At 40.7% G+C, this 24,644-nt stretch overlaps 1 protein-coding gene across 8 annotated transcripts in view; it reads left to right on the top strand.

Moving 5' to 3' along the window:
* Positions 1 to 24,644, top strand: part of LOC125466721 (rho guanine nucleotide exchange factor 10-like protein) — a 187,874-nt gene that overhangs the window by 89,991 nt on the left and 73,239 nt on the right. For 6 of the 8 annotated variants that reach the window (XM_048561632.2, XM_048561636.2, XM_048561635.2 and 3 more), the window contains 3 exons: positions 2,308 to 2,399; positions 18,501 to 18,596; positions 19,855 to 20,030. In XM_048561632.2, coding sequence (XP_048417589.1) covers positions 2,308 to 2,399; positions 18,501 to 18,596; positions 19,855 to 20,030 — 364 coding nt within the window. The remainder of the gene's footprint in view (positions 1 to 2,307; positions 2,400 to 18,500; positions 18,597 to 19,854; positions 20,031 to 24,644) is intronic. The other 2 variants (XM_048561637.2, XM_048561640.2) reach the window with 1 other exon arrangement.

Here is a 24,644-nt window from a genome sequence, read left to right as displayed (position 1 = left end):
GACCATATTTTTGAGGTGAGAGGAGAAAGATTTTAAAATGAAACAAGGTGCAGTTTACATAGACAGTGGTTCATGTGTGGAATCAATTTCCAGAGGAAGTGCTGGATGCGGGTACAGTTACAATGTTTAATAGACATTTGGATAAGTACATGAATAAGAAATATTTGGAGGGATATGGGCCAAATTTAGGTAGGTGGGACTAGTTTAGTTTGGGATTATGGTCGGCGTGGTCTGGTTGGTCCGAAGGGTCTGTTTCTATGCTGTAGGACTCTGAGTGGATATTTGACCCTTTGAGCCATTCACCCATTGAATAAGATCATGGCTATTCTAATTGATTATCTAGATTTTGCACTGCTTTTACTTTACTGTTCTGGAGGGAACATGAGGTGTGTGTGTATTATATGCTAATGATTTTTATTTTAAATTTTAAGTAAGCAGTGGATGCAGGATACTCGCTTCCGTGTTCTGTATATAACCAATGGAGGTATAAAATGCTTTTCTTCGAACGTTAATTAAAAAAGGCAATCTAAGGTTTAAACGAAGAAGTAGCATCTTTTTAAAATCAGTTTGTGTTGTTCATAAGATTTCTGGAATTTGCAGAAGTTCTGGGTGTATGACATTTGTACTTGCCACCCAATTGTACAGTGAAATCTGCCCAAACTTGACCTGAGCTTGGTGCGAACAATCAAACGGTTGGCTCATTCATACAGCACCTTCCTTACAACTCTCAAACTTCCCAAAACAAGGAATATAATTAATCAGAATTTCAATTGCTCTTGTTATGTCACTAAATAGGATAGGTAGTTTGCAGATGTAGAAGTAGTTATTAGTTATACTGGCATGTCACTAGTAGCAACAGTAACTTGAGCTGACTGCTATTGCACGATCAGTGTTTTTTGACTTGAATTGCTCCCATCCTGTCTGTGTTGGGCTGTTCTGCAGTTTACAGATTGTCCTGTAGATTAGTAAATTGAGTGCATGATGTGTTAATAAGTCATACATACCCCCAGAAAATTCACAGTTGGTTACTAGTTTATATTTAGCTAACTGACTTCAACAAAGGCAGAGGTTACATTGCTCCAGAGCCCAAGTTTAGGGTTAACGGTATCATTCTGTCATCAGCAGAATCAGCCATCACTTACTTGGCAGTGCTTGTGCCTCTGAGTCATAACATTCCTGTTCAAGTCTCTCCAGGCCTCCAGTACGAAAATCTATGCAAATACTCTAGTGCTGTAGTGAGGAAGTGCTGCACTGTGGGAGGTGCTATGTTTCAGGAGAGATGTTCAACTTAGACTCCAGCTGCTGCCAGGGATAAGTTTAAAAGATCTGCTTATCCACTCTTTCGACAACGAACAGGCAAGTTCTCTCTGATATCTTGGTTAAAACTTTTCCCTTGATCGTTATCATGAAAGAAAACATTATTATTTGTTACCACACTGCTGCTTATTGGAGCTTGCCTTGCACAACTTAGCTGTAGTGTTTCCTGCTTCAAATCAGTGACGAAGCTGTAAAGTGATTTTGAGAGGTAATATAGTTGCGCAAAGGATGATATAAATGCAAGTCTTTGTGGTAACAATCGCATCTGGGGGCAAACTGCTGTGTGGACAGATTTGAGCAGGCTATAATATCTTATTAACCTTTGAATTATCTGTTAACACTTAAGCTAAGGTTTGCATTTAAGAAGTGCCCATTTGAGTAATATACCTGGGTACTGTGGCTACAGTAAGATACTTGCATTTACAAAGTGCCTTTTGATATCTGTGGGATTTTCCAAAGTGCTTAACATTCATTCAAGTACATTTGAAGTATAGCACTGTTAAAATGCAGAAAATGCAATCGTCAGTTTCTTAACAAGGCTCAACAGACAACAATGCAATAATGGACAGACCATTTGCTTCTTAGTCATATTGATTAAGAGATAAAAGTTGGAGATATGGAGATAATGGAGCCAGGAGTTATGGAGCTGTGACCCAGGATGGCAACATTGGAAAAAAACAAACATTAGCACAAATCACAAAGTGTGGAGCTGGATGAACGCAGCAGGCCAAGCAGCATCTTAGGAGCAGGAAAATTTACATTTCGGTCCTAGACCCTTCATTTCTGATGAACATTTCTGATGAAGGCTCTAGGCCCAAAACGTAAGCTTTCCTGCTCCTCTGATGCTGCTTGGCCTGCTGTGTTCATCCAGCGCCACACCTTGTTATCTCAGATTCTCCAGCATCTGCAGTTCCTATTATCTCATTAGCACAGATCATTTTCTTCATTAAGCAGTATCTTATGTGTTGTTCCCTTGTCTTGTGTTTCTAGGAGACCTTCAACTGTCCTGTGCACTGAATCTAATAGCAGCTCTGAGACTGGCATCGAAGATTTCTCTTGGAAGAAGAACATCCTGTGTAATGGTAAGGTGCTGTCAGTGGGTGTTTGTGCTTGTTCTCCATGCACTGTGGTAACATGAATAGCACATAGAGGAGAGCTGCATGATTTGTTTTCTTATGTAGCTGGTGATAAGCAGCAGGAGCTGGTGAAGAGGAAAGCTGGTTCTGATCAGAGCAGACTTTTAAGGAACAGTTGGACTTTTGAGAACACGGTAGGGTAGTGATTTTGGAAGTATGAACGATCACCCTTAATGGTTTAACCTTTTGTTTAAAGAACTCGTACGGTGTGGAAGTAGGCTATTCAGCCCATTGAGTCCTTACTGTCCCTCCAAAGAACTTGCAATCCAGTCTCCACACCTACTTCCCTGTCTCTGTAACCCTGCATTTCCCATGGTTAACCCACCTCACCTGCATATCCCTGGACACTAAGGGCAGTTTAGCATGGCCAATCCACCTAACCTGCACAAGTTTGTACTGTGAGAGGAACCTGGAGGAAACCCATGTAAACGCAGGGAGAATGTGCAAACTCCACACGGACAGTCACCCAAAGCTGGAATTGAACTGGGTTCCTGGCACTGTGAGGCAGTAGTGCTAACCACTGAGCCACCGTGTCGCCCTTTCATGTCCCCATTCTGCATGTCTTTGTTGTATAGTTCACTTTCCTCACGTTAAACAACTTTTGTTTATTGCAGTTTCTTTCTAAGAGGGGATCAGATGTTGGAGTTTGCTGGGGTCGCTTCCTGATTTATCTGTCACGAGTAGGGGTCTCGATCAGAATGCATCTGATAGTACAGAACCCCTTTGATATTACGCTGAATTGCAAGCTGAAATGTTTAGATTAAGTCTTTAGAATGAGACTTGAACTGAAACCTTCTGACTCAGAGTTCCTGATTTTTTATTTAAAAGTAACATCCCAAGCACTGAAAGATGAGTTCAGCAGATTAAAGAAATCACGGGTGTTGAATTGAGTTCATTTGAAAAGTGTTAATGTACTGCTATAACAGAGAAAAGTGGTGCCCATTTTACTCTGGTATGTCTACCAATGACAGCCGTATCCAGGATTCATCTGTTAATGTTAATGTCCCCAAAGGGATATGACAAAGTAACTGGGGAACTGTCAGCAGAATCTACTGTCTTAAAGCTGACATAAGGAACTTTTTTACTGTGTGCCAGCTGTGGCTGTGTTATTTTTCCCAAGTCACAAGCTTCACTGTCCATGTTCCATTTTATTTAGAAGAAGAAACAAGGATGTTTCTCCTCTAAGGGAATGTTGGACTTTTAGCAGTGCTGATTTCTGAGTGAGACTTTAAACCAAGGGCCACCTGCCTGTTCTAGTGATGTAACGGATCTCATGGCATTATTTGAAAAAAGAACCAGGGACTTCTCCTTGGTGCTCTGACAAACCACTATCAGGTCAGTATCACCTTACCTTTTGAGGGAGTTTGCAGTGTGCAAAACTGTCTGCCTACATGCCAAGAGTGACTACCTTTAGAATTGGCAGTCAGCCCTTGAATTGTCCAGTGACCATGAAAAATGCTGTATAAGTATGTCTTTCATTTGATGTTTGCAGATAGCATTCAATGATTCTTTCTATCTTACTGTGGGCATTAAGAAGTCAAGAACCTACCGTAGTCTATTCACAGAAGATCTGTGACTATTTCTAACCAGGCTTACTGATTTAGACTAACAGAATAAATGAAATTCTTTGCAATAAAATTAGAAGTTTTTACTGCTTTTTTAAAACATTGGATCCTGATCAGTTGATATGAAAATGAAAAAATAATATCCTTGGTTGTGATTGATATTTTAATGATTTCCAAGAATTGTGAGGTAGTTTGGCAGCTCATTTGATATATACAAAATAGAGAAAATGCAGGAGTGGTGGGAAAGACAAGGAGTTTCTGTAACAAAATGTAATGAAGGACTCTCCTTGCCCAGCCTGTGTATTGGAATTGCTTGGCTCATCTGGTTTTGGTTTGTAACTTCATTGTTGAAACTTTTTAAGAACAAATGTCTGAAATTACTTTCTGTCACTACTTCCCTATTGGTGGCACCAGGATAAAAGTAGAGGCATTTGTAAAGAGGATTCCAACAATTCAACTCATTAACTTCAGTATATTAAACTTTCTTCTCTTCCAATAGTTGAGGAGTTCTTGCATCCTAAAATGCTCTAAACTTAAACAAAAACCAAAAGACCTGCTGGAAATCACAAACAAAAACAGAAATTACTGGAAAACTTCAGCAAGTCTGGCAGCGTCTCTGGAGAGAAATCAGAGTTAACGTTTCAGATCACTGTACCTTCTAGATTGGCAGCTGGGATAAGTTTGTACTGTAGAGAAGTTTACCCCAATGTGGCAAGCCAAGGGTAACTTTTTCTTTGTTTCTGTGGAAATGTAAGCAGTGCCTTCCAGATTATTCAGGGAGATCTGTCAGAAAAGGTTCTTTGGAAATGTACGGATGATTTCCAAATGCTCATGGTGTTGAATGGTGAGCATGTGAGTAGCAAGTTTTAAAAAGTCTTCCCTCTACACTCTGGCCTCACCAAATCTCACACCTATGAGACACTCCTCTGGCCGTGCCACCTTTGGGCCAAGCATGGCCAAGTAACCAAAGAATTGTGATGACAAATGCCTTTGTTGTTCATTTGTCTTTTTGTCCTCACTGCAAGGTACCTGACCTTTCTCTGATTGGAGCCAAAACCAAATGGAATGGATGCAAAATTAGATTGGAAAGCAAGCTATCAGTAGGATTATTTCTATCCATACCACTTAAAAGCTGGTTTCAGAAAAGCACCAATGGAAGCCTAGAAACTACTTGACTGCTTTCACTCTTGGTGACTGGTGCAAGGCGTGAGGATTTGTAAAAAAGGGGTGTGGAAATAATGATCTTGAATTTATGTTGAACCAACATTACTGAAATTTTTTTTAAGTAACAAAGAATTGACAAGAACAACACAGGATGTGGTAAACCTAAAATACAAAATTGGCTTAACGTAGAGAACAGAGACTGGTGGCGGAGGGTTGTTTTTTGAACTGGAGACGTGTGATCAGTGGTGTTCTACAGGGATCGGTGCTTGGTCAACTTTTGTTCATCATTTATACAAATGATTTCAATGAGAATATAGAAGACACGGTTAGTAATTCTGTGGATGACACCAAAATTAGAGGTTTAGTTGATGGTGAAGAAGGTTATCCAAGATTACAAAGAGATCTTAATCAAATGAGTCAGTGGGCTGAGGAGTGGCAGATGGAGATTAATTTGGATAAATGTGAGGTATTGCATTTTGGTAAAACAAACAAGGGGAAGACTTATACAATTAAAGGTAGGGCCTTGAGTCGTGTTGTAGAGCAGGGGGACCTCGGGGTTCAGGTATATAATTCTTTGCAGTTTGCGTCACATGTGGAGAGAATGGTTAAAATGGTGTTTAACACGCTTGTTTAAAAGACATTTGGATAAGTACAGGAATAAGAAAGGTTTGGAGGGATATGTGCCAGCAGCTGGGACTAGCTTAGTTTGGGATTATGGTTGGCATGGATTGTTTGGACCGAAGGGTCTGTTTCCATGCTGTAAAACTCTATGACTGTTTGATCATTTTCCTTCCATAGATCATGACTTCTGGCTTTTTCCATTCTCCTCCCCACCGACTCCTTCGGCCTAGTACCCCCTCCTACCCTGTCAAAATTTTCTACACCCGCTGTGCTGCTGTTTATTCTGATAACAGGGAAGCACCACACCCAGTGTGACTTCTGATGCTGACCGCAGAAAGGCCAGTTTCTATCTTGATTATTGAAGCCCCCACAATCGATATTTTCTCATCAACCTGTTCGGAGATGTTATTGGAGACCTCTGGAGTAGTTGTGACTTGAACTTGGGCCTTCTGATGCAGAGGTAGCCTTCCTAAAGTTTACTGTTACCTCCAGTTCAGTCCTTCAGCCTTGCCATGCACTAGATTGCAGTCCTTTGAGATGTTGTTACCCTCTCTGGCATTCATTACTGAAAACGAATTAGTGAGATGTTATGCAGGGTCTAAGTATAATGGCCATGGTAGCTGAAGTTGGATTCCAACAAACAGAAAAAATTGGAACATACCTATAAAACAGAAAACAGGATAAGAATTAAGGGAAGATTTCTCAGATTGACAAGAAACAGAAAATAGAATCACTGGAATCCGCACACTTCTGTTAAACTTGTACCTAATGGATTTCAACAGAGGAGTTAGAATATGTTAACAATTTATAGTTGGTGTGATGGCTGCAGCTAATAATATGAAGGACTGCACCATAATCCAGAAAAACACACAGACTTGAAAACTGGGGAATAAATTGAAATTAAAATTTATTTTGTAAAGTATGAGCAGGCTGTTTGTGTCTTTAGAAGGTAGAAAACTAAATGAGACTGAGGAGCAGAGCGATCTGGAAATATAAACAGTAGCAATGCAAGTTGATATAACTGTAAGGAATGCAATATAATTCATTTCGAGGGGATTAGCATACAAAAGCAGAGACATGGTTCTACGTTTATATAGAGACTTGTTTAGAATGTGTTTGAAGTTCTGTACGCAGCTCTGAGCAAACGCAACAGTGAAGTATTGGAGATGGTGCAGACAGGATGTGTAAGGATGAGACTAGAATTGTGAGGATGCAACAATGAAGCACAGTTGAGTAAACAGGCACTCCTTTCTCTCAGGACCAGGGGGAGAGGAGGCCTGATAGAATTTTAATTTTAAATTAAGAAAGGCTTTGATAGTACAGACATGGAAGAACTGTTTCCATTTGTGGCAGTCTAGAACAAGTGGGCAGAAATACAAATTAATCACTGTCAAATCAAATAATAATTTCAGACAGCACAAAATATGTAGAACATGCTGTCACAGGAGTAATTGAGGCAGATGTATTGTATCTAAAGCCATTCAGCAATTACATGAACACTAGGATATGGGAACGGGGGGAAAGAGGTTTTTAAAGTTGGAGAAGGCTACTGTAAAACATAACCACTTCTGTTGGGTTGACTGGCCTGTTCCAAGTTAGAGTTTTTCTGTCAGTATGACTCTCAAGTAATGGTAATTCCAGACAACTGGTTTGTATAAGTCTATTTTTATTTCAAAAATATACATTATTCATTAAAGATATCTTTATATATACATATAGTCACGAATGCAGTTCGGTCTGTACAGTGGCATATCAAGGAAACAAACATTGGAGTTTGACTCTATACAAACAAACCCAAAGCATCTCCCAATTGGTTAAGACTATATTTACATGCATTTGAGGCACTGAGAGAGTCTGATAACTGAAATGACCTGAACTAATGTAGAGGTGTTACATGGCACAATTTAAGTTAACTTTGCAACAGTTTGTGCTTTGCTAGCAGACAGATCTGCAATAAATTTTGGTATTTTTCAGTGTGTAGGTGTCAGAATCCAGTTGTAGTAATATTCTTTTAAAATTAAAACCCTCTTTCATTCTAAACTATCTAGGAGATTCGCAGTTTTGAAGAGGGCCTTTCTCCTTGACACATCTCGATTATATCTACATTGCGTCTCCTTTTTAATAGTTTCAACCAGAATGCTGCTCTTATCATTTGAATGATGGTAATTAAGAAGATTCAGCTTAGATTTCCTGAAGGAAAATCATGTTTAACTGTCTCACTAGAGTTCTTGTAGAGGTAACAAGAGGGTTGCTCAGGGCAAAGTTGTGGATGCAGCGTTCATGGACTTTTGGAAGGCATTTGGTACAGTGGTATACAACTGAACTGTGGCCAAAGTTTGAGCTCATGGAATATAAGGAACAGTGGAAACGTGGTAACAAAACTGGCTGAGTGACTGGAAACTGAGAACAGGGGTGAATGAATGCTTATTGGATGGCAAAGATTTGTAGTGAAGTTCACCAAAGGTGAATGGTGAGACATTTTCATGCAGGAGCATAAATGGGAGTTTTAGGGTCTTTAATAGGGTAGATTTAATTGATAATATAAAGGAACTTGATAGATAAAACAACTCTGACAAATATTATGTTAACATTCTAGATCTTGGAGTACCAGAGCAGAATTTCAGCATTCACGTAACTTGAAAGTTCTATCAACTGTGAGGAGGACAGTTTAGAACTGCAAAAGGACATATAAAAGTTGGCAGAGTGGGTGGATAGAAGTAGATGTAAATCATTGCAGAGAAATGTAAGACAATGCATTTTGCTGGAAAGAAAATGGACTGTGTTTAAACTGAGGAGTACAATTCTAAAGTGCAGAATGAGCTTGGTGAATATATGCATAAAGCAATAAAGACGCTTGGATGGGTGGAGACAGCAGTAAGTAAAGCATACAGCATCCTCAGCTTTATTAATAGAGGCTTAGTGTACAATAGCTAGATACTGCTGAACTTATGTAAGATACTAGTTTTGCCTCAGCTGGAGTATTGTGTCCAGTTCTGGGCACTGTACTTTAAGAAAGATATGGAGGTTTTGCAGACAATATAAAAGAGCTTTACAAGAATGGCTTCAGGAATAAGGAATTTCAGTTATGAAGATTGATTGGAGAAGATGGGTCTGTTCTCCTTGGAGAAGAGCAGACTGAGAGAAGTATTTGAAATCATGATGGGTCTGGAGAGAGTAACTAGGGAGGAAATACTCCCACTTGTGAAAGGCTTGAAAATGTGAGGCAGCAGATTTTAAGTGCTTAGTAAAAGAAGCAGAGGAATTTGGGAAAAAAGCATTTTAATGCAGAGAGTGAGGGGCTGGAAAGTGCTACCTGTAGGTGTGATAGAGACAAGCTCAATTGAGGCATTAAAAGGGAATAAGATTACTATTTGAAAAGGAAGAATGTGCTGGGTTATGGAGAGAAGGCAGGAGAGTGGCGCTGAATGATGAGATGGTCATTTGGAGAGTTTGTGCAAACACAAGCCTCCTTCTGTCCTGTAACTATAGTGATTCTGCATAGTGCATGAGGAAGTAGGCTACAGCTCTTTCAATGGCACCAGGTTAAGTATGAGATTGGAGTGCATTTGATGAGATGAAAGGTGAACTTTTTTTTAAGCAAGATTGATGAAGGTCGGAGCTGGTTGTATTTTATATTCCACAGGATTTAATGATTTTTCTTCAGCTGGCCAGGGCTGATTAAAAGAGACATGATGTAGATGAATCATTTGGAATTTTGCAGAATTTTCATGCAGGTGCATAAATAAGAGGTTTAGAGTCTTTAGTAGGGTAGATTTAATTGAGAATACATAGGGACTCGATTGATCAAGTGCTTGTCGCATGCAGCACATTTTCCAATATTGTTATGTACTGTTTCCCAAGTTGGGTAAGTGATGGCTAGAGCTGAATGTTTAAGTTCAACAAATCCATTCTGGGTTTGTTAAGGTTGGCATTGCCTGACCTGATGTTGCAAATGAACATTTAACTTCCAGGTGTGGGATTTAATTGCGTTGATTGAAAAAGGTTAATTTTCCTTTTCTATTGCTAAAATACACCTGGTTATAAGCCAACCCCATTGACAGCAACTTCCAGGACGAGAGATTTTTCTCTGTCAATGCAATGGGTGAAGCCACAGTCTTAAAAAGATATAGCAGAGAACGAGATTGTTCATTCCATTGTTTCAATGCTGCCACTTCAGTAGGGCTTTCTTCTTATGAGCATGCAACTTAATACTGTACCTGAGCATGCTCTGCTCGCTATTCACTAGATCATCAGACTGGGAGTAATCCAAAGGTTAGCACCTTTTGAGGTTCTCTTTGTTTTAACTTTCTTCCCAACTCCTCACTGCAGAGCCTCCGATGATTTTCCTACTTTTGTTATTGATTTTGGTTATGGACCATGCCGTCTGGCTATCTCTACTCCTTCCCTGCCACTTGTTCCCCTCCAAACTTTTCCATGATACTTTATATTCTACCATGAGAGAAGCATCACACCCAGTGGGGAGAGATAGTAGGAACAGCAGGTGCTGGAGAATCTGAGATAACAAGGTGTAGAGCTCGATGAACACAGCAGGCCAAGCAGCATCAGAGGAGCAGGAAAGCTGACACTTTGGGTCTGGACCCTTCTTCAGAAATGGGGGAGGGGAAGGGGGTTCTGAAATAAATAGGGAGAGAGGGGGAGGCAGATAGAAGATGGATAGAGGAAAAGATAGGTGGAGAGGAGACAGACAAGTCAAAGAAGCGGTTATGAAGCCAGAAAAGGTGAGTGTAGGTGGGGACCTATCTCCTCTCCACCTACACTCACCTTTACTGGCTCCATCCCTTCCTCTTTGACCTTTCTGTCTCCTCTCCACCTATCTTCTCCTCTATCCATCTTCAATCCACCCCTCCCTCTATTTCAGAACCCCCTTCCCCTCCCCCATTTCTGAAGAAGGGTCTAGGTCTGAAACGTCAGCCTTCCTGCTCCTCTGTTGCTTGGCCTGCTGTGTTCGTCCAGCCCTACACCTTGTACACCCAGTGGGGACTCAGGTTGATTGCCGCAGAACTGCCTGTCCATTCTCCTGATTATTGAAACTCCCTATAACCATTACAATTTGTTATTCCCTCCAGTTTGGTCCCTCATGTCAAGGCTACAGTGCTCCAGATTGCACTCCTTTGAGACGCTAACACCTTCACCCTTATTCACTCTTGGAAACGAGTTAGTGAGTACTGCACTCCTTCAGAATTCTGCACTGCCTATACTGATGAATGACCATCTAATTAGTATCCTTATCTCTCCATGGGATGGTATGACCTCCCTGAGAACCTGCAGCCCAGGTCATTCTCAGCCCCTGTTTATGACTTGCAATGTTTCTGATTCCCTCACATTGTGACAGGGCACAAGAATTTAAAGCAGCACATTTCAGCTGATCCACAAAACGAATGAATTTCCTCCCTTTATATATGTAACATATTGTTCACTGGTTTTATCTATTTATTATCATAGAATTCCTTCGGTGTAGAAACAGGCCATTCACCCCATTGAGGCCACACCAACCTCCGAAGAGCTTTTCATCCAGATTCAACCACCCCTACCTTATCCTTGTAACCCTGCATGTGCCATGGGTAACCCACCCAGCCTGCACATTCCCAGACACTATAGGCAACCTAGCATGGCCAAACCACCTAGACTGGACATCTTTGGATTCAGGGAAAACATGCAAGTAGCACACAGATAGTTGTTCGAGGGTGAAATCGAACTGGATTCCCTGGTGCTGTGAGGCTGCAGTGCTAACCAGTGTTTCACTCTAGGTTTTGATTATGTATCTTACTTTTAAAAAAAACACATGTATATGCAGAATGACCCAAATAATACTGAATCCAACAGAAAGATCACAAGTAAGCCAAATCATTAAACCTAATGTTGTGCATCCACCATCCTCTATGTCTATGTATTGCAGATCCCTGATTAATACAATTTTGGAATCTTCATGAACATATTAATTTGGAAAAAGAGTAGGCCATTCAGCCCTTCCAACCTGTGCCTTTTCCAATAAGATGTTGGCTGATCTGACTGTTATCTCATCTCCATATTCTTGTCGATCCCTGATGTTTGACTCCCAAGTTGGTCAATATATGAACATAGTTTTAATGCTTGCATCCCTGACTTGTTTGTTCTAACCCCTTTAATACTTATCCTTAATACTTGCTCTGACTGCTTATTCTGAATATTTGCCCGAAATCCTTGTTCTCACATGCTGCAAGATCTGGACTACATCCAGGCTTGTACAGAGAGGTGGCAACTAACTTCAAAGCCACACAAGTGCCATGTAATGAGTGTCTCCAATAAGAGAATCTAATTATCACCTAATTTGATGTGGAATAGCATTTTCATCATTGGAACCCTCACCATCAACATCTTGGGGTCCGCCACTTACCAGAAACTGAACTGGACTAGCTATATAAATACGCTGGCTTCAAGAACAAGTCAGAAGCCAGGAATTCTGTGGCAAGTAACTCACTACCTGACTCTCAAAGTCAATGCCCTACCTTAAAGGCGCAATTCAGGAGCATGATGGAATACTTCTACTTAACGTGATGGGTGCAGTCTTCACACTCAAAGTTTAACCCCATCCAGGACAATCCCATTGATTAGTACTTTGATCACCACCCAAGCAGTTATTTCCTTCAACATTATTTAGAATCATGTCACCATTCCTTCATTGTCATTGTGTGCGAATCTTCACACTTTGTGTCTAGGAGCACTGTGTGAATATCTGTACTAGTAGAACTGCAGGGGTTCAGAAAAGGCATTGCACCACCATCTTCTGGACAGCAATTAGGAATGGGCAATAATAATTTTAAAAATCCTAATACCTATCTGCAGTTCCATGGGCTCCACCCTCTCTGCTGGTTGTGGTGTTTCTCACTGTTGTATTGGTTCCTTGAGCCTCCCACAACGCTGTCCGTCATTCTTGCCACATCCTGCATTATATTTGTGCAGTGTGGGTGATGAAATAAATCAAAGGAATAGCAGCTTTGGAGATGGTAGGGGGAAGGCTCTTATACATGATGAATTTGTATGGTCTGTTTGCTTTTGTCCAACTCCTATACAAGACCCTGTAGGGCAACTATGATTACAGAATAGTAAATAAAATGCTGCCTTATGCCAGATGTGTCATCTTGCGTGTTGCGACTTATTACATACATGTGACTTAGTGGAATTAGATTTTTCTCCTAACCTGTATCTCAGCTCCTGGGACTGCAAGACAGAAATATTTTTGGGTAATGATAAAAATGGAATTTTTGCTGATTAATATGTTTGAGTTTTTTCTGTAATGTTTCACACAGTTAGCTCAGAGATAAGGAGGAAACTATTCCCTGGGGTTTAAAATCTGTGGAGTTCTTTATCACAGTGGGTTGTAGAAGCTGGTCATTAAGTCCATTCAAGGTTGAGATAGACAGATTTTTAATCAGGAAGGGAATCAAGAGATAGTGGTTAAAGCAGGAAAGTGAAGTTGAGGATTATCAGATCAGTCGTAATCTCATTGAGTGGTAAAGCAGACTCAGTGGGCTGAATGGCCTGCTTGTATTTCTAGAACCAATGCTGTTATGGACTGTGGAGATACAATTCATGAAAAACAGAACTGTTGTCTTGTAACTAGACATAGCCCTGATATGAAAGATTTTGAGAGATTAATTTATATAAACTTATAAAGCTGCTTGGCTGAAAATTGACAAACTGCAATAAGACATGCACCTGAATTTTCCCATTTTCAGTTAAAGTCTTACATTGAATGAGATTTGCGTTGCCCAGTCTGGCATGGCTTACAGCTAATCTCAACCTTAAATATACTGAGTCAACCAGCGTCAACAGCCCTCTGTGGTAAAGAATTCTATAGAATCATTATCTTCTAAGAGGAAACAATTTGTCCTCATTTTTAAAAAAAAATTCATTCATGGGATGAGGGTGTCACTGGCCAGGCAGCATTAATTGCCCATCCCTAATTGCCCAGACAGCAGTTGAGAGTCACCCACATTGCTGTGGGTCTGGTGTCATGTGTAGGCTAGACCAGGTAAGGATGGCAGATTCTTTCCCTAAGGGACATTAGTGGACCAGATGGGGTTTTCCTGACAATCAGCAATGGATTCACAGTCATCATTAGATTCGTAATTCCAGATATTTTATTGAATTCAAATTCTGTCATCTGCTGTGGCAGGATTTGAACCTGGGTCCCCACTACACTATCTAGTTCTTTGGATTAATAGCCCAGTGATAATACCATTAGGCCGTCGCCTCCCCATCTGTCTTAAATGGGAAACCCCTTATTCTGACACCATTGGACTTCAGATACTGCAAGGCAGGCACTGGCCCCCACAATGTGATTAAAAACAAAAACAGACATCACTGGAGCAACTCATCAGGTGTGGCAGCATCAGTGAAGTGCAAGCAGAGTTAATGTTTCAGGACTGAAACCTAACACTGCAATACTTGATTGAAATCATTGAGAACGTTAGCCCAGAGGAAAGTATAGCTTGCTGCTCATTTATGACAGGGACGTGGAGGTGCTGGTGGATGGAGAGGAGGACAGTTCTTCCTTCCAACCTGAAAACAACAAATGCTGGAAATCCCAACAAGTTCATTACCTTGCTTTCTCTCCATAGATGCTAATGTTTCAAGTTTAGATGAGTCTTCCTCAGAGTTGATGTGAAGTGTGGCGGGAGCAGCATTTATGCTATAGCGGGGAGTAGAGTGCTGGGGGAGAAACAATGTAGTTGGTGCAGTTTGACTAATTGGGATGAGAGTGACACAACACTGGTGTGTCTAATTGCCAGGCTGGAAAGAGCAGACGGTGCCACTCGAGTGAAGGGGTAAAGGAGGGAGGACATAGTGACAGAGAATGTAACAAGTAAAGCTAAAAGAAAGGGAAGGAGTAGGAGTGGGTTCATAATCTGAAGATGTTGAACTCAATATTGAGCCCATCATGCTGAGACCAGACAAGTGGTCATGTGAGCAGGACACTGTGTTAAAAATGACCAATCTGGTCATGCATGTGCACAGACTGAAGCTGTCCTGCAAAGGCTGTCCCCCAATCTGCGTTTGGTTTCTCCAATGTAGAGCACGCCGCACTGGTTCAAGCAAATTCAGATTGATCTGTTTGGGGTATGTTGAACCCAAACATCTGACCGAGAGGTAGGGCTACTCCCACTACTCTATGAAGCTGAAAAGTGTTTGGCTATGATTATTTATATTGCCAATATTTATTCATTCACAGGACAAGGGTGTCGCTGGCCAGGCAGCATTCATCACCTATACCCAATTGCCCAAAGCACAGTGAAGAGTCAACTACATTGCAGTGGCTCTGGAGTCATATGTAGGCCAGACCAGGGGTGGGTAATGCTGTAATGGTGCAGCTGTCTCCTACAGAACCATTTAGGCTACCTCAGGTAGATTTGTAGATTTACTGCCATCAATCCTCCTTATTGGTATTAATCAAATTCCTGATACCAATTGGAGAAAGGTGCCCATATAAAGTCTTGACAGGATAGTGGTCCTGTCTTGATAAACAGTATGGGCTTGTTACAGAGAACTTAACAGTTACATTATATCTGAGTTACTTGATATTGTCTAAAGACATCAAGCTCCAATTAAAAGTATACACTCCTGTTAACCAAATGGACTGAGCACTAAGGACAAAAATTTAGAGACCCTAAAAACAAACATACACAAATAATTCAATTGGTTATCTCCCGCCAGGAAAACCACTTTCTATCTTGACAGGCAGAGCTTATCTCATGACATCAGTTAACCCTTTTGGGCACTAACTGTCTTGTATAACAAGTGAGTGGCTGGTCTGCACAGGTTTGGAGAGAGATAACAATGATAGCTCTTTCCTTTTTATGTTGACTAGATGCCATAATCCCCCACATGTCCTCTGTGTAACCTTCTAAATTTTAATTATTTTGCACAACTCTGTAACAGGAGGGAAGCTTGAACACGTCCCTACTTCTGAGCCAGGAGGCCTATTACCACTGAGCCACAAGAACACCAATCCACTTCCTTTTTGAGAAGGAAATTGATTAATGCTTTGGTGAGGTGAAGTCAGGTTCAAATTGTTGAATGTTTTCATTTTACAGATATTATTGAACATACAGACAAATGTGTGGCTAATCTTGACTGATCTTCTCAATAAATAAGAAAAATGATGAACTGAGCATGTGTGGCAATGCTTCTGATGGTAGTGTCATAAAGGTCTCATGTCACAAAATCAAGATAAGGCTTCCTTCGGGTCTGATGAACTCAAAGCCTTATCCAATCTTCTCACAGATCTTTCCAATTAACCGTGAGCCCATGGGTACAGGATTTTATCCACATGGTGCACTAATAGCTGTGCACAGCAAAGTTTTAGTAAGGACATAATTAATAAGCATTCATTTTTGGATATTTTCAAACATCATTCTAATACTGCTCAAATGTGTAAACTTGGATATCATCTGGAACATAATTCAACACAAAAAATGTTGTTACAACTTGCTTGACTTCTGCCTGAAATACTCTTAGGCTGCTACTGAGCTCCACTTGTTTATTGCTCTCTCCATTAACCTGTGCAGTGGACACTTCAATCTAGGTGGGAACCACTTCCACACCCCCCCATCATCATCATAATCCAATCCCTACAGTATGGAAAAAGGCCATTTGGCCCATCCCAAACCTCCAAATAACACCCCACCCAGACCAACCTTGTCCCTGCATTTTCCAGCCTAGCCACTATGGACAATTTAGCATGGCTAATTCACCTGACTTGCACATCCTCAGACTATGGGAGGAAACCCACACCGACATGGGGAGAATGAGCAAACTCCATATAGACAGATGTCTGAGGGTAGAATTGCAACTGGGTCCCTGGCACTGTGAGGCAGCAGTACTAACACTGAACTACTGTGTCACCTCTAACCATTGAATAGCCCAGTCAACAAACCTATAGAAGCCCAGCACACACTCCACTGCACCACAGAGCCTCACCTAACACCTCCTAACACTTCTCTACTTGCCTATACTTTCCACATCGCCCAAAAACTAGTTTGCTGTTACTTCACCTCACTGTCAGTAATCCTGAAGATTGGGAAACTACTGTCCATGTGTTAGGGTGACATAGTGATCATTGTTAAAAAGGCAGAAATCCTACCTCCTGACATCCTAAAACAAATTGAAGTGGCTGGATTCTAGCCACTACTGACTCGAAGATTGATGCTGTTCAGCTGAGATTTGTTTTGCTTAAAGTGCTCATTGCCTCAAATCTGGTTGCAGCTGAGTTCTTTCCAGATTTCATCCATTTTCCCCTCTTCCTGTGAAGTTTATTTTTTAGAAAAAAAAGCTTTTCCTTGTTTGTGAGCATGAGGTGCCTTTGTTGTACCATCTCTGGTAATTTCCTCTTTTTAGTTCTTTGTGAAGTGGTGCCTATTTCCTTAATTACTTTTTAAAATCAATTCCTGGTGTTTTCCCTATAAGGCTGATTTGGGCATAACTATTAGTCTTTTGGGTTCTTCTGAGATTTACTATTTAGAATAATTAGCTTCTCCTTGCTTTCTCCTCTTGTGCATGGTTTTTTTATAATTATCTTTGCTTTTAATTTTGAAGTTATTGCTTTAAGTTGGGGGTTTACTTTTTTCAGACTTCAATTTTTGAGGGGGAAAATATTTAATCAGTTGCCTAATTGTCCCACTCTGTCTCTCTTTTCATGTAATTTGAATTAAAAAGTGACTTTACAGAAACTTGTTGTTCCCAAGCCAACTATCCATTGTATTTCTGGTATCTTTGATTTTGAAAAGTATTTTAAATGTAAGGATCTGCTGTTTTTAATCTCTGTGGGTCACATACTAGTCATGAGTGAGCAGCTCATTTCCTTGTCCTTATCTTTGTTGGTAGGTTTCTAAAAATAGATTTAAGGCTTTTTTTTCCAAGCAAATGTTTGGTCCATCTGAGACAAATTTAGGCTTTTAAAAAAAAAACTTTGTGATTTGTATTCAGTGTTTATTATGTTGCAGCAAAATCTAGAGTACCATCTTCTTGGAAAGAATGTCCAGTTACTTATTTCTATTTGATATTCCCCACACTGCTTCATATAAAGATTAAATCAGGAATTTAGATCAAGAGGTAAGAAGTAAATGTTGATAGTTAAAGAATGTTGAACAGACTTGTGTGTATCATGAACTTATTGAGCTAAATTACTGTTTTTGTGCCGTATATAATGAACACGTGCAAATCTTGCTCAGTCATATATTTGGATAATGAATCCAAAATACCTTCTTTTTCCAATTATTTTTTTTCCCCCCCTCAGAATAATAGCTTAGATTGCAGCCAACCAGTGTCATTTATGCCAGTTTGATCGTTTCAGTGGATGCTTAACTGGAATTTTGGTTTGAGCTGGTGACTTTCAGGCTCTCTGGTGTCTGAGGGCTCTTGTGGCATAGTGGTAGTGTAGAGGAGACCTACCCCTTTCAGATGACATCTTTTGAATAAGTTGATTAGAAAATATCTCCCCTAGCGTGGTAGGTAGTCTTCTTAATATGTTAGATTTCTCTTGAGGAGAAGGAGACTTCTGTATGTTTCACCTAGCACAATTTGTTGCAGCTAAGTAAAAATTAATAAAAGTTTGATTGGATGCTCTAGCCTTAAAATGTATTACAATGCTACTCACCAATTTCAACTTAAAAAATACTTATTCTCTATATTGCTCCAGCCCAGACCGCCTCAGCCCAGCATAAATCACCAGATGTAGAAGATGATGTGATCTATGATGATGTCACTAATGAAGATCAGTTTGTCCATGAGCAGGGTAAGAGTGTTTCACTGCCAACCTGCCACTTACCTAGTTCTTCTTCTCCAGATTGTTTTCTTCATCTCCTGCAGCTCCAAATTCACACTGGCTTAGGATTCCATAGTCATCAGCCACACTCTCCCACCCAGTAGGCCATTTCCTTTGTCAGCCCAGGTAGATTGTGTTGGAAGTCTGCAGTTCAGATCATAGCCAATTCTTTCCTCCATGGGGCATCTCCATTCATGCATTACCAAACACAATGGGAATGGAGTCCAGGATGAGCATTCTGACAGATTTTCTTCATTTCTTGTCTGCCTCGGACTTATAGGGGAGTGAAAATGGAAACAATAGTCATGATTTTTCCTACTAAGATACTTGGCTTGATGCCCAGACCCATTTTGGCAGGGTGGACTAGCACAGGATAGAGTCACTTGGTGCTGCCAATTTCTGAAATGGGCTGGTTAAAAAGAAATCATTGATTCTTTTGGGAAGTAAAGGCTGTCAAACTCAACTGGTCCTCTCGTTCTGCCAGTTTCCCCCCCCACCTGCTGTAGAGTCGGCACAAAGGGGACATATGAATGAGATCTATTGAAGTTTGCTTTTTTAAAAAGATTTCTGAATTCCACCTCTGATTTATGACTTCTGAGGTGAACTCCAGTCATGGGGAAGCTGGCTAGAACACATGAAAGTTGCAAGAAGCTAAGCGATGCCAAAGCGGTCAGGTTGGGAGTGCAGGGTATGGGCTCATTTCCCGCATTCTTATCCTGCGCCTCTGAAAATTGAAGGCACTGTGAATTCCAGAATTGGGTTCCACTCCCTGTTATTTTTAAATGACTTTGCACATTGAAAATGTTGAACTCCTTTCATTTGAAGATATCTGCATTCCAAGCAGGTTTGGGCACTTGTAGCCACTCTCAACAGAAATGCTATATGCATATTAATAACCATTGCTGTCAACATAGAGCAAACAAAACCTGTTTTTCTACAGTGCTCCCTTTATCTTACGTTTTCAATAGCTCATACAATTATTCTCTCAAATCTCCGTCACTAATAGGGGTTGATATTTGTATCAAATCTATATCCTTGCTGTTCCTCTTGGTGTGCAGAATTAATTACTAAAGTATAGCTGATTGAAATTCCACAAGGTCCCTGATAAACTCTTGGCATTTAATTATTTTCAGTCAAATCCCCCTAAGACCTTTATTGATAATTATCACATGCTCTGTTTGTCAATCGGTGGAGTTGAAAAGCTGCTTTGTAATTTCATTTCATGCAGTTCCCATGGAAGAATTGATCTATGATGATGTGAATCGGGAAGCAAGTTGTATCAGCCCAGCACAGCTAGAAGATGGTTGGAGTTCCAGTGAATTTGAGAGCTATGATGAACACTCAGATGAAGAAAATAAACCGGGAGGGGAACAGCGAAAATCCAGAGCTGTCCTTCAGCCAAAGGTGAAGGTCATGGTGATCAATGATGTTACCAAAAATTGCAGTGGTCAATCAAATGATTGGTGAAGTCTGACTTTTGCAGGTCCAGTTATATTTTCGTGTACCAGAAAGACACACATTGCTCCCAGGATTGTGTTTACAGCCGTAAGGATGTTTGTTGTTCAGTGAAGCTTTCTTCCTGAGAAGTGACATGGGATCTTGTAGAAAGCTTGCAGAATATAAATCGATATAATATGGCACCATCTGTGCAAATTTGGGTTGAACTAAAATACATTGCCACTGGAGGTGAAGGTAGTTTAGCTGGTGCAGACCTGGTAGCCTGTAAGTTCAGTGCAAGACATTTCTAGAATTAAGGGTGTGATTCTTGGAAATTGTTGTTTTCCAATTCATGTAACTTTTATAGTGGAAATTTAAGTATCCAAGGTCCATTTGAGTTGGAAAACTGTGACAAAGAAAGCAGTATAAGTGCAATTGGGGACTATGATTGCTGATTTAAACCAGAATAAAATGCATTATCCCCAGATGCCAAAGGACTTAGTGAGTTGAGATATGTCAGAGTTGGCTGGACAAAATGTTGTTAAGCTAAAAAAGCTACTGGCTGAGTACAAAGGTGAGTGGTTATGATTTGTGTAGAGACTTTGAATTTCCCTGACTGTCTAAAAAGATCACATGGCCAGATTTTAAAGTTGTTTAATGTAATAAACTAAAAGCAGTACTGGCATCAAGTGTTAATCAGCCTATACTTTAAACTTAAAAAAAATTTCATGTAACTTTCTACATGACTAACAGCTCGAGGCACTGTTATATTTGGTTACTCTTCACTTTACACTTGTTCCAAGAAAATAATTCCCCTCTTTTTTGGCCTGCTTTCTTTTTTCTTTTCAGGATTAAAACTTAATAATCTAATTACCTCCAGTCTCACAATTGGCGCAAATATACTTGCCATTGTTTGTAGATGTCAACATCTTCCATCTTCTTCCCAGAACAAAAAAACCTTTAACTTTCAACAACCAAGCTATGCAAGGTTATTCTCAGACAGAACTCAGAGCAGGGCACCTTTGACCCAGTAGGCCTTGGTTCAAACCCCACCTACTTCTAAGTTACCATAACGCATCTGAACAGATTTTAAAACTATAAATATATTTTTATGTAATTTTGTTAATGGGAAGCAAAGCTCCAGCTGTGAGAATACTTAAAGCTTTTAATCAGAAGGTCAGGGGGAAACAGTATAAGAAGCAAAGTAAATGGATTTGCTTTGTCAAAGTAACCAGAATGGTTAAGGATGCAACCACTTAAATTAGTGTGATTTGTTAGGAAATTCTATTTTTGTGCTTTTCTGGTTGGATCTTTGGACAGTTATATGGGTTCCAAGCTTGAAACATTTGTCTTGTCAACTCAAATTTAATGTTTTAACTTTATTCCTCTGTTTCAAGAGAAATAAAAGGCTTGTAGTAAATTCAAATGAACCTTTTGAAAACTTGGATTGATGACTCAATGACTCATCAATGTGTTATTTCCTTTTATAAGGTTCTTGAAATCTTGGGTTGAGAACCAAATAGCTTGACATCTGCCTGGCTACAGTTTCTAGAGAAATCTTGGTTTGCTGTTACAAGGGTATTGTATCATTGCTAATAATTCTTGCAGCTTTGGTTAGGTTGAGTAAATACGTTAAACCTGCCTTTGAAACATTGTAATAGAGATAGTGGGAACTGCTGATACTGGAGAATCTGAGATGCCAAGATGTAGAGCTGGATGAACACAGCAGGCCAAGCAGCTTCAGAGCAGCAGGAAAGCTGACGTTTCAGGTTGAGACCCTTCTTCAGAAATGGGGGAGGGGAAAGGGATTCTGAAATATAGAGAGAGAGAGAGAGAGAGAGGGAGGCGGGTAGAAGATGGATAAAGGAGAAGATAGGTGGAGAGGAGACAGACAGGTCAAAAAGGCGTGGTTGGAGCAGTAAAGGTGAATGTAGGTGGGGAGTTAGGGAGGGGATAGGTCAGCCCGGGGAGGATGGACGGGTCAAGGAGGCAGGATGAGGTTAGTGGGTCGGAGATGGGGGTGGGGCTTGAGGTAGGAGGAATGGGTAGGGAGATGGGGACATGCTGGGCTGGTTTTGGGATGCGATTGGGGGAGGGGAGATTTTGAAGCTTGTGAAGCCCACATTGATACCCTTGGGCTCAGGGTTCCCAAGCGAAATATGAGTTGCTGTTTCTGCAACCTTCGGGTGGCATCATTGTGGCACTGCAGGAGGCCCAGGATGGACATGTCGTCCAAGGAGTGGGAAGGGGTGTTGAAATGGTTCGCAACTGGGAGGTGTTGTTTGCTAAAGGTGTTAAACAAATGCAGGTTGTTGTTGAAAGGTGGCACTATATGGAAAGCATGATAGCAAAGGGGAAAAAAAAAGTGTTCCTAATAGGGTTGCATGGAATCAGCACTTGGTCTTGGTTGTTCTCTGTACATATCGTAAGTTAGTTTGGACGTGGCTCCCAAATATAAAGTTTCTAAGTTTGTTAATGACCATCAACTAGATGGAATGCACGCTTCAACTGGATTTTGACATACTTGATGAGTGGCTGATAGAATATAATATGGAAAACTGTGTGAGGCTTTCTTCAATTGTGGAAGAATAGATCAAAAAAGCATTTCCGAAATGGTAGAAGTGTGTATGTAGGAAGGAATTTGTACATCCTTGTCAATAAGTTATTGAAGACTGGTGTACAGGTGCAGCAAGAATTAGGAAGGCCAATGGAATGTTAGCCTTTATTGCAGAGGTAGTTGAGACATTTTCTAATCCGTCTGTTCAGGGATGTTATTATGCAGCTCTTGTGCGAGTGGAACTTCGACTCGGGTCTCCAGGCTCAAAGGTAGTGCTGCTGCCACTGTGCCACAAAAGCCCCTACAAGAATGGTGAAATTTGGCTTCCGTTACATATAAGTTTGATTAGGCTGCACCAGGAGCGCACAAAGTGCAGTTTTGGTCTCCTTACCACAGGAAGAGAGTAGAGCAAAGGCATGCCCATGGAATAGTGGGACAGTATTACAAGGTGTGTTTTGGTGAACTGGCCCTGTATTTTCCAGAGTGTCAAGAATGAGAGGTGATTTCATTGAAATTTACAAATATTTGAAAGGAAAGACAGGGTAGACGCAGGTAAGATGTTTCTCCTGACTGGGGAGTCCAGGACCTGGGGCACAACTTCAAAATAGGGGCAAGTCACTTACAGCTGAGATAAGAAGTTTTTCACTTGAAGGTTGTGAATCTTTGGAATTCTGTACCACAGAGGGCTGTGGGAGCTCAACCTTTTCATTATGCTTAAAGTAGATTGATTGACACTTAATAAAGGGTTATAGGGTTAATGTGAGGGGGGAAGAAAAAAAAAGAATGATGTAGATGGTCAGCTATGATCATGTTGAATGGTGGAGCAGTCTCGATATGCACCAATGTTCCTTTTGGAGCACAAGGGGTCAAATCAAGACATTTAATGAATTTTCCGGAATCAGTCGCGCTCTCTGTGAGTGAATAAAAACCAGCAAAGTTTCTGGGCGTGTGTGAGACGTTTTCCATAATACATTGAAATATGTTTGATCTCATGGAGACATTAAAACGGGACGTGATTTTCAGGAGGAAATGTTCAAATCCAGTAATGCATATCCCAAATGTACAAGGTCATTGGTGAGAAGGGCAAAGAATTGAAATATAGTTGTACAATACAATGCACATAGCACCAACCGCAACCCTCTTCCACCCCCACCTCAGGACTGGGCCTTTGTCTAGCCATAGGAGCTCATATACATTCAAAACACAAACACTTTTATATTTCACAGTTGAGTAAAGACAACACATTGATGTACAAATTGCATGCCTAACAGATAATTTTACATTTGGACACCAGGAAAAGGATTTAAGATAATCACACTGGGAAAACTGTATCAGAAAATGATATGAGTAAGGACTGTGCAGAGCCACTTCCCAAAGCAAGTGTTTGGATGCCAAAGGCGTTGATATTTTGGAGAACCACACTCTGAGACACAGTGGACATCACCGTGGAACTCTAACCAAATTATAACAGCTATGCTCCTCTAATAGGCCTCTGTTCTCCCACACCACCTCCCACCAACCCCGAGTAACCCAGTGAAGATTTGCAACAACGTTCAGCTCTTGAGACTGGGTAACATGGTGGGGGGGGGGGTTGCGGGGGAGAGTTTAGGAAGCACTGCATTAGATGCCACTAAAGGGAAAATTGAAATCATTGCAGGTTCTGAGGCGGTCTGCTAGACTAGTGCATACAACCTGTATGTAAAATGTGCTTTTTAAGAAAAAAGTAGTCTGCAACCCACAAAAGGTTGAGGTGCTAAAGTTAATTAAGCCAAACTGAGAAGCAGTTGGCTACAAATTGAGATCAGCATAGGAACCTGTGGCTCAGGGAATGTGATTGTCCAGTGGAATTTGAATACAATAAAAATCTGGAATTAAGAACCTCGTGATGACTGTGTAACTGTGTTGATTGTTGGAAAGTCCCATCTTGTTCACAAATGTCCTAACTGGTATCCCTACCTGGTCTGGCCTATATACCTGACTCCAGACTCTCTGTAATGTGGTTGACGTTTAGTTGGTTTCTGGGA

This window comes from Stegostoma tigrinum, chromosome 28 (assembly GCF_030684315.1).
Source record: "Stegostoma tigrinum isolate sSteTig4 chromosome 28, sSteTig4.hap1, whole genome shotgun sequence".
In the NCBI taxonomy this organism is placed as follows: Eukaryota; Metazoa; Chordata; class Chondrichthyes; order Orectolobiformes; family Stegostomatidae; genus Stegostoma; species Stegostoma tigrinum.
The sequence above is the reverse complement of the archived record's forward strand: the minus strand, read 5'-3'. Positions and strand labels throughout refer to the sequence as shown.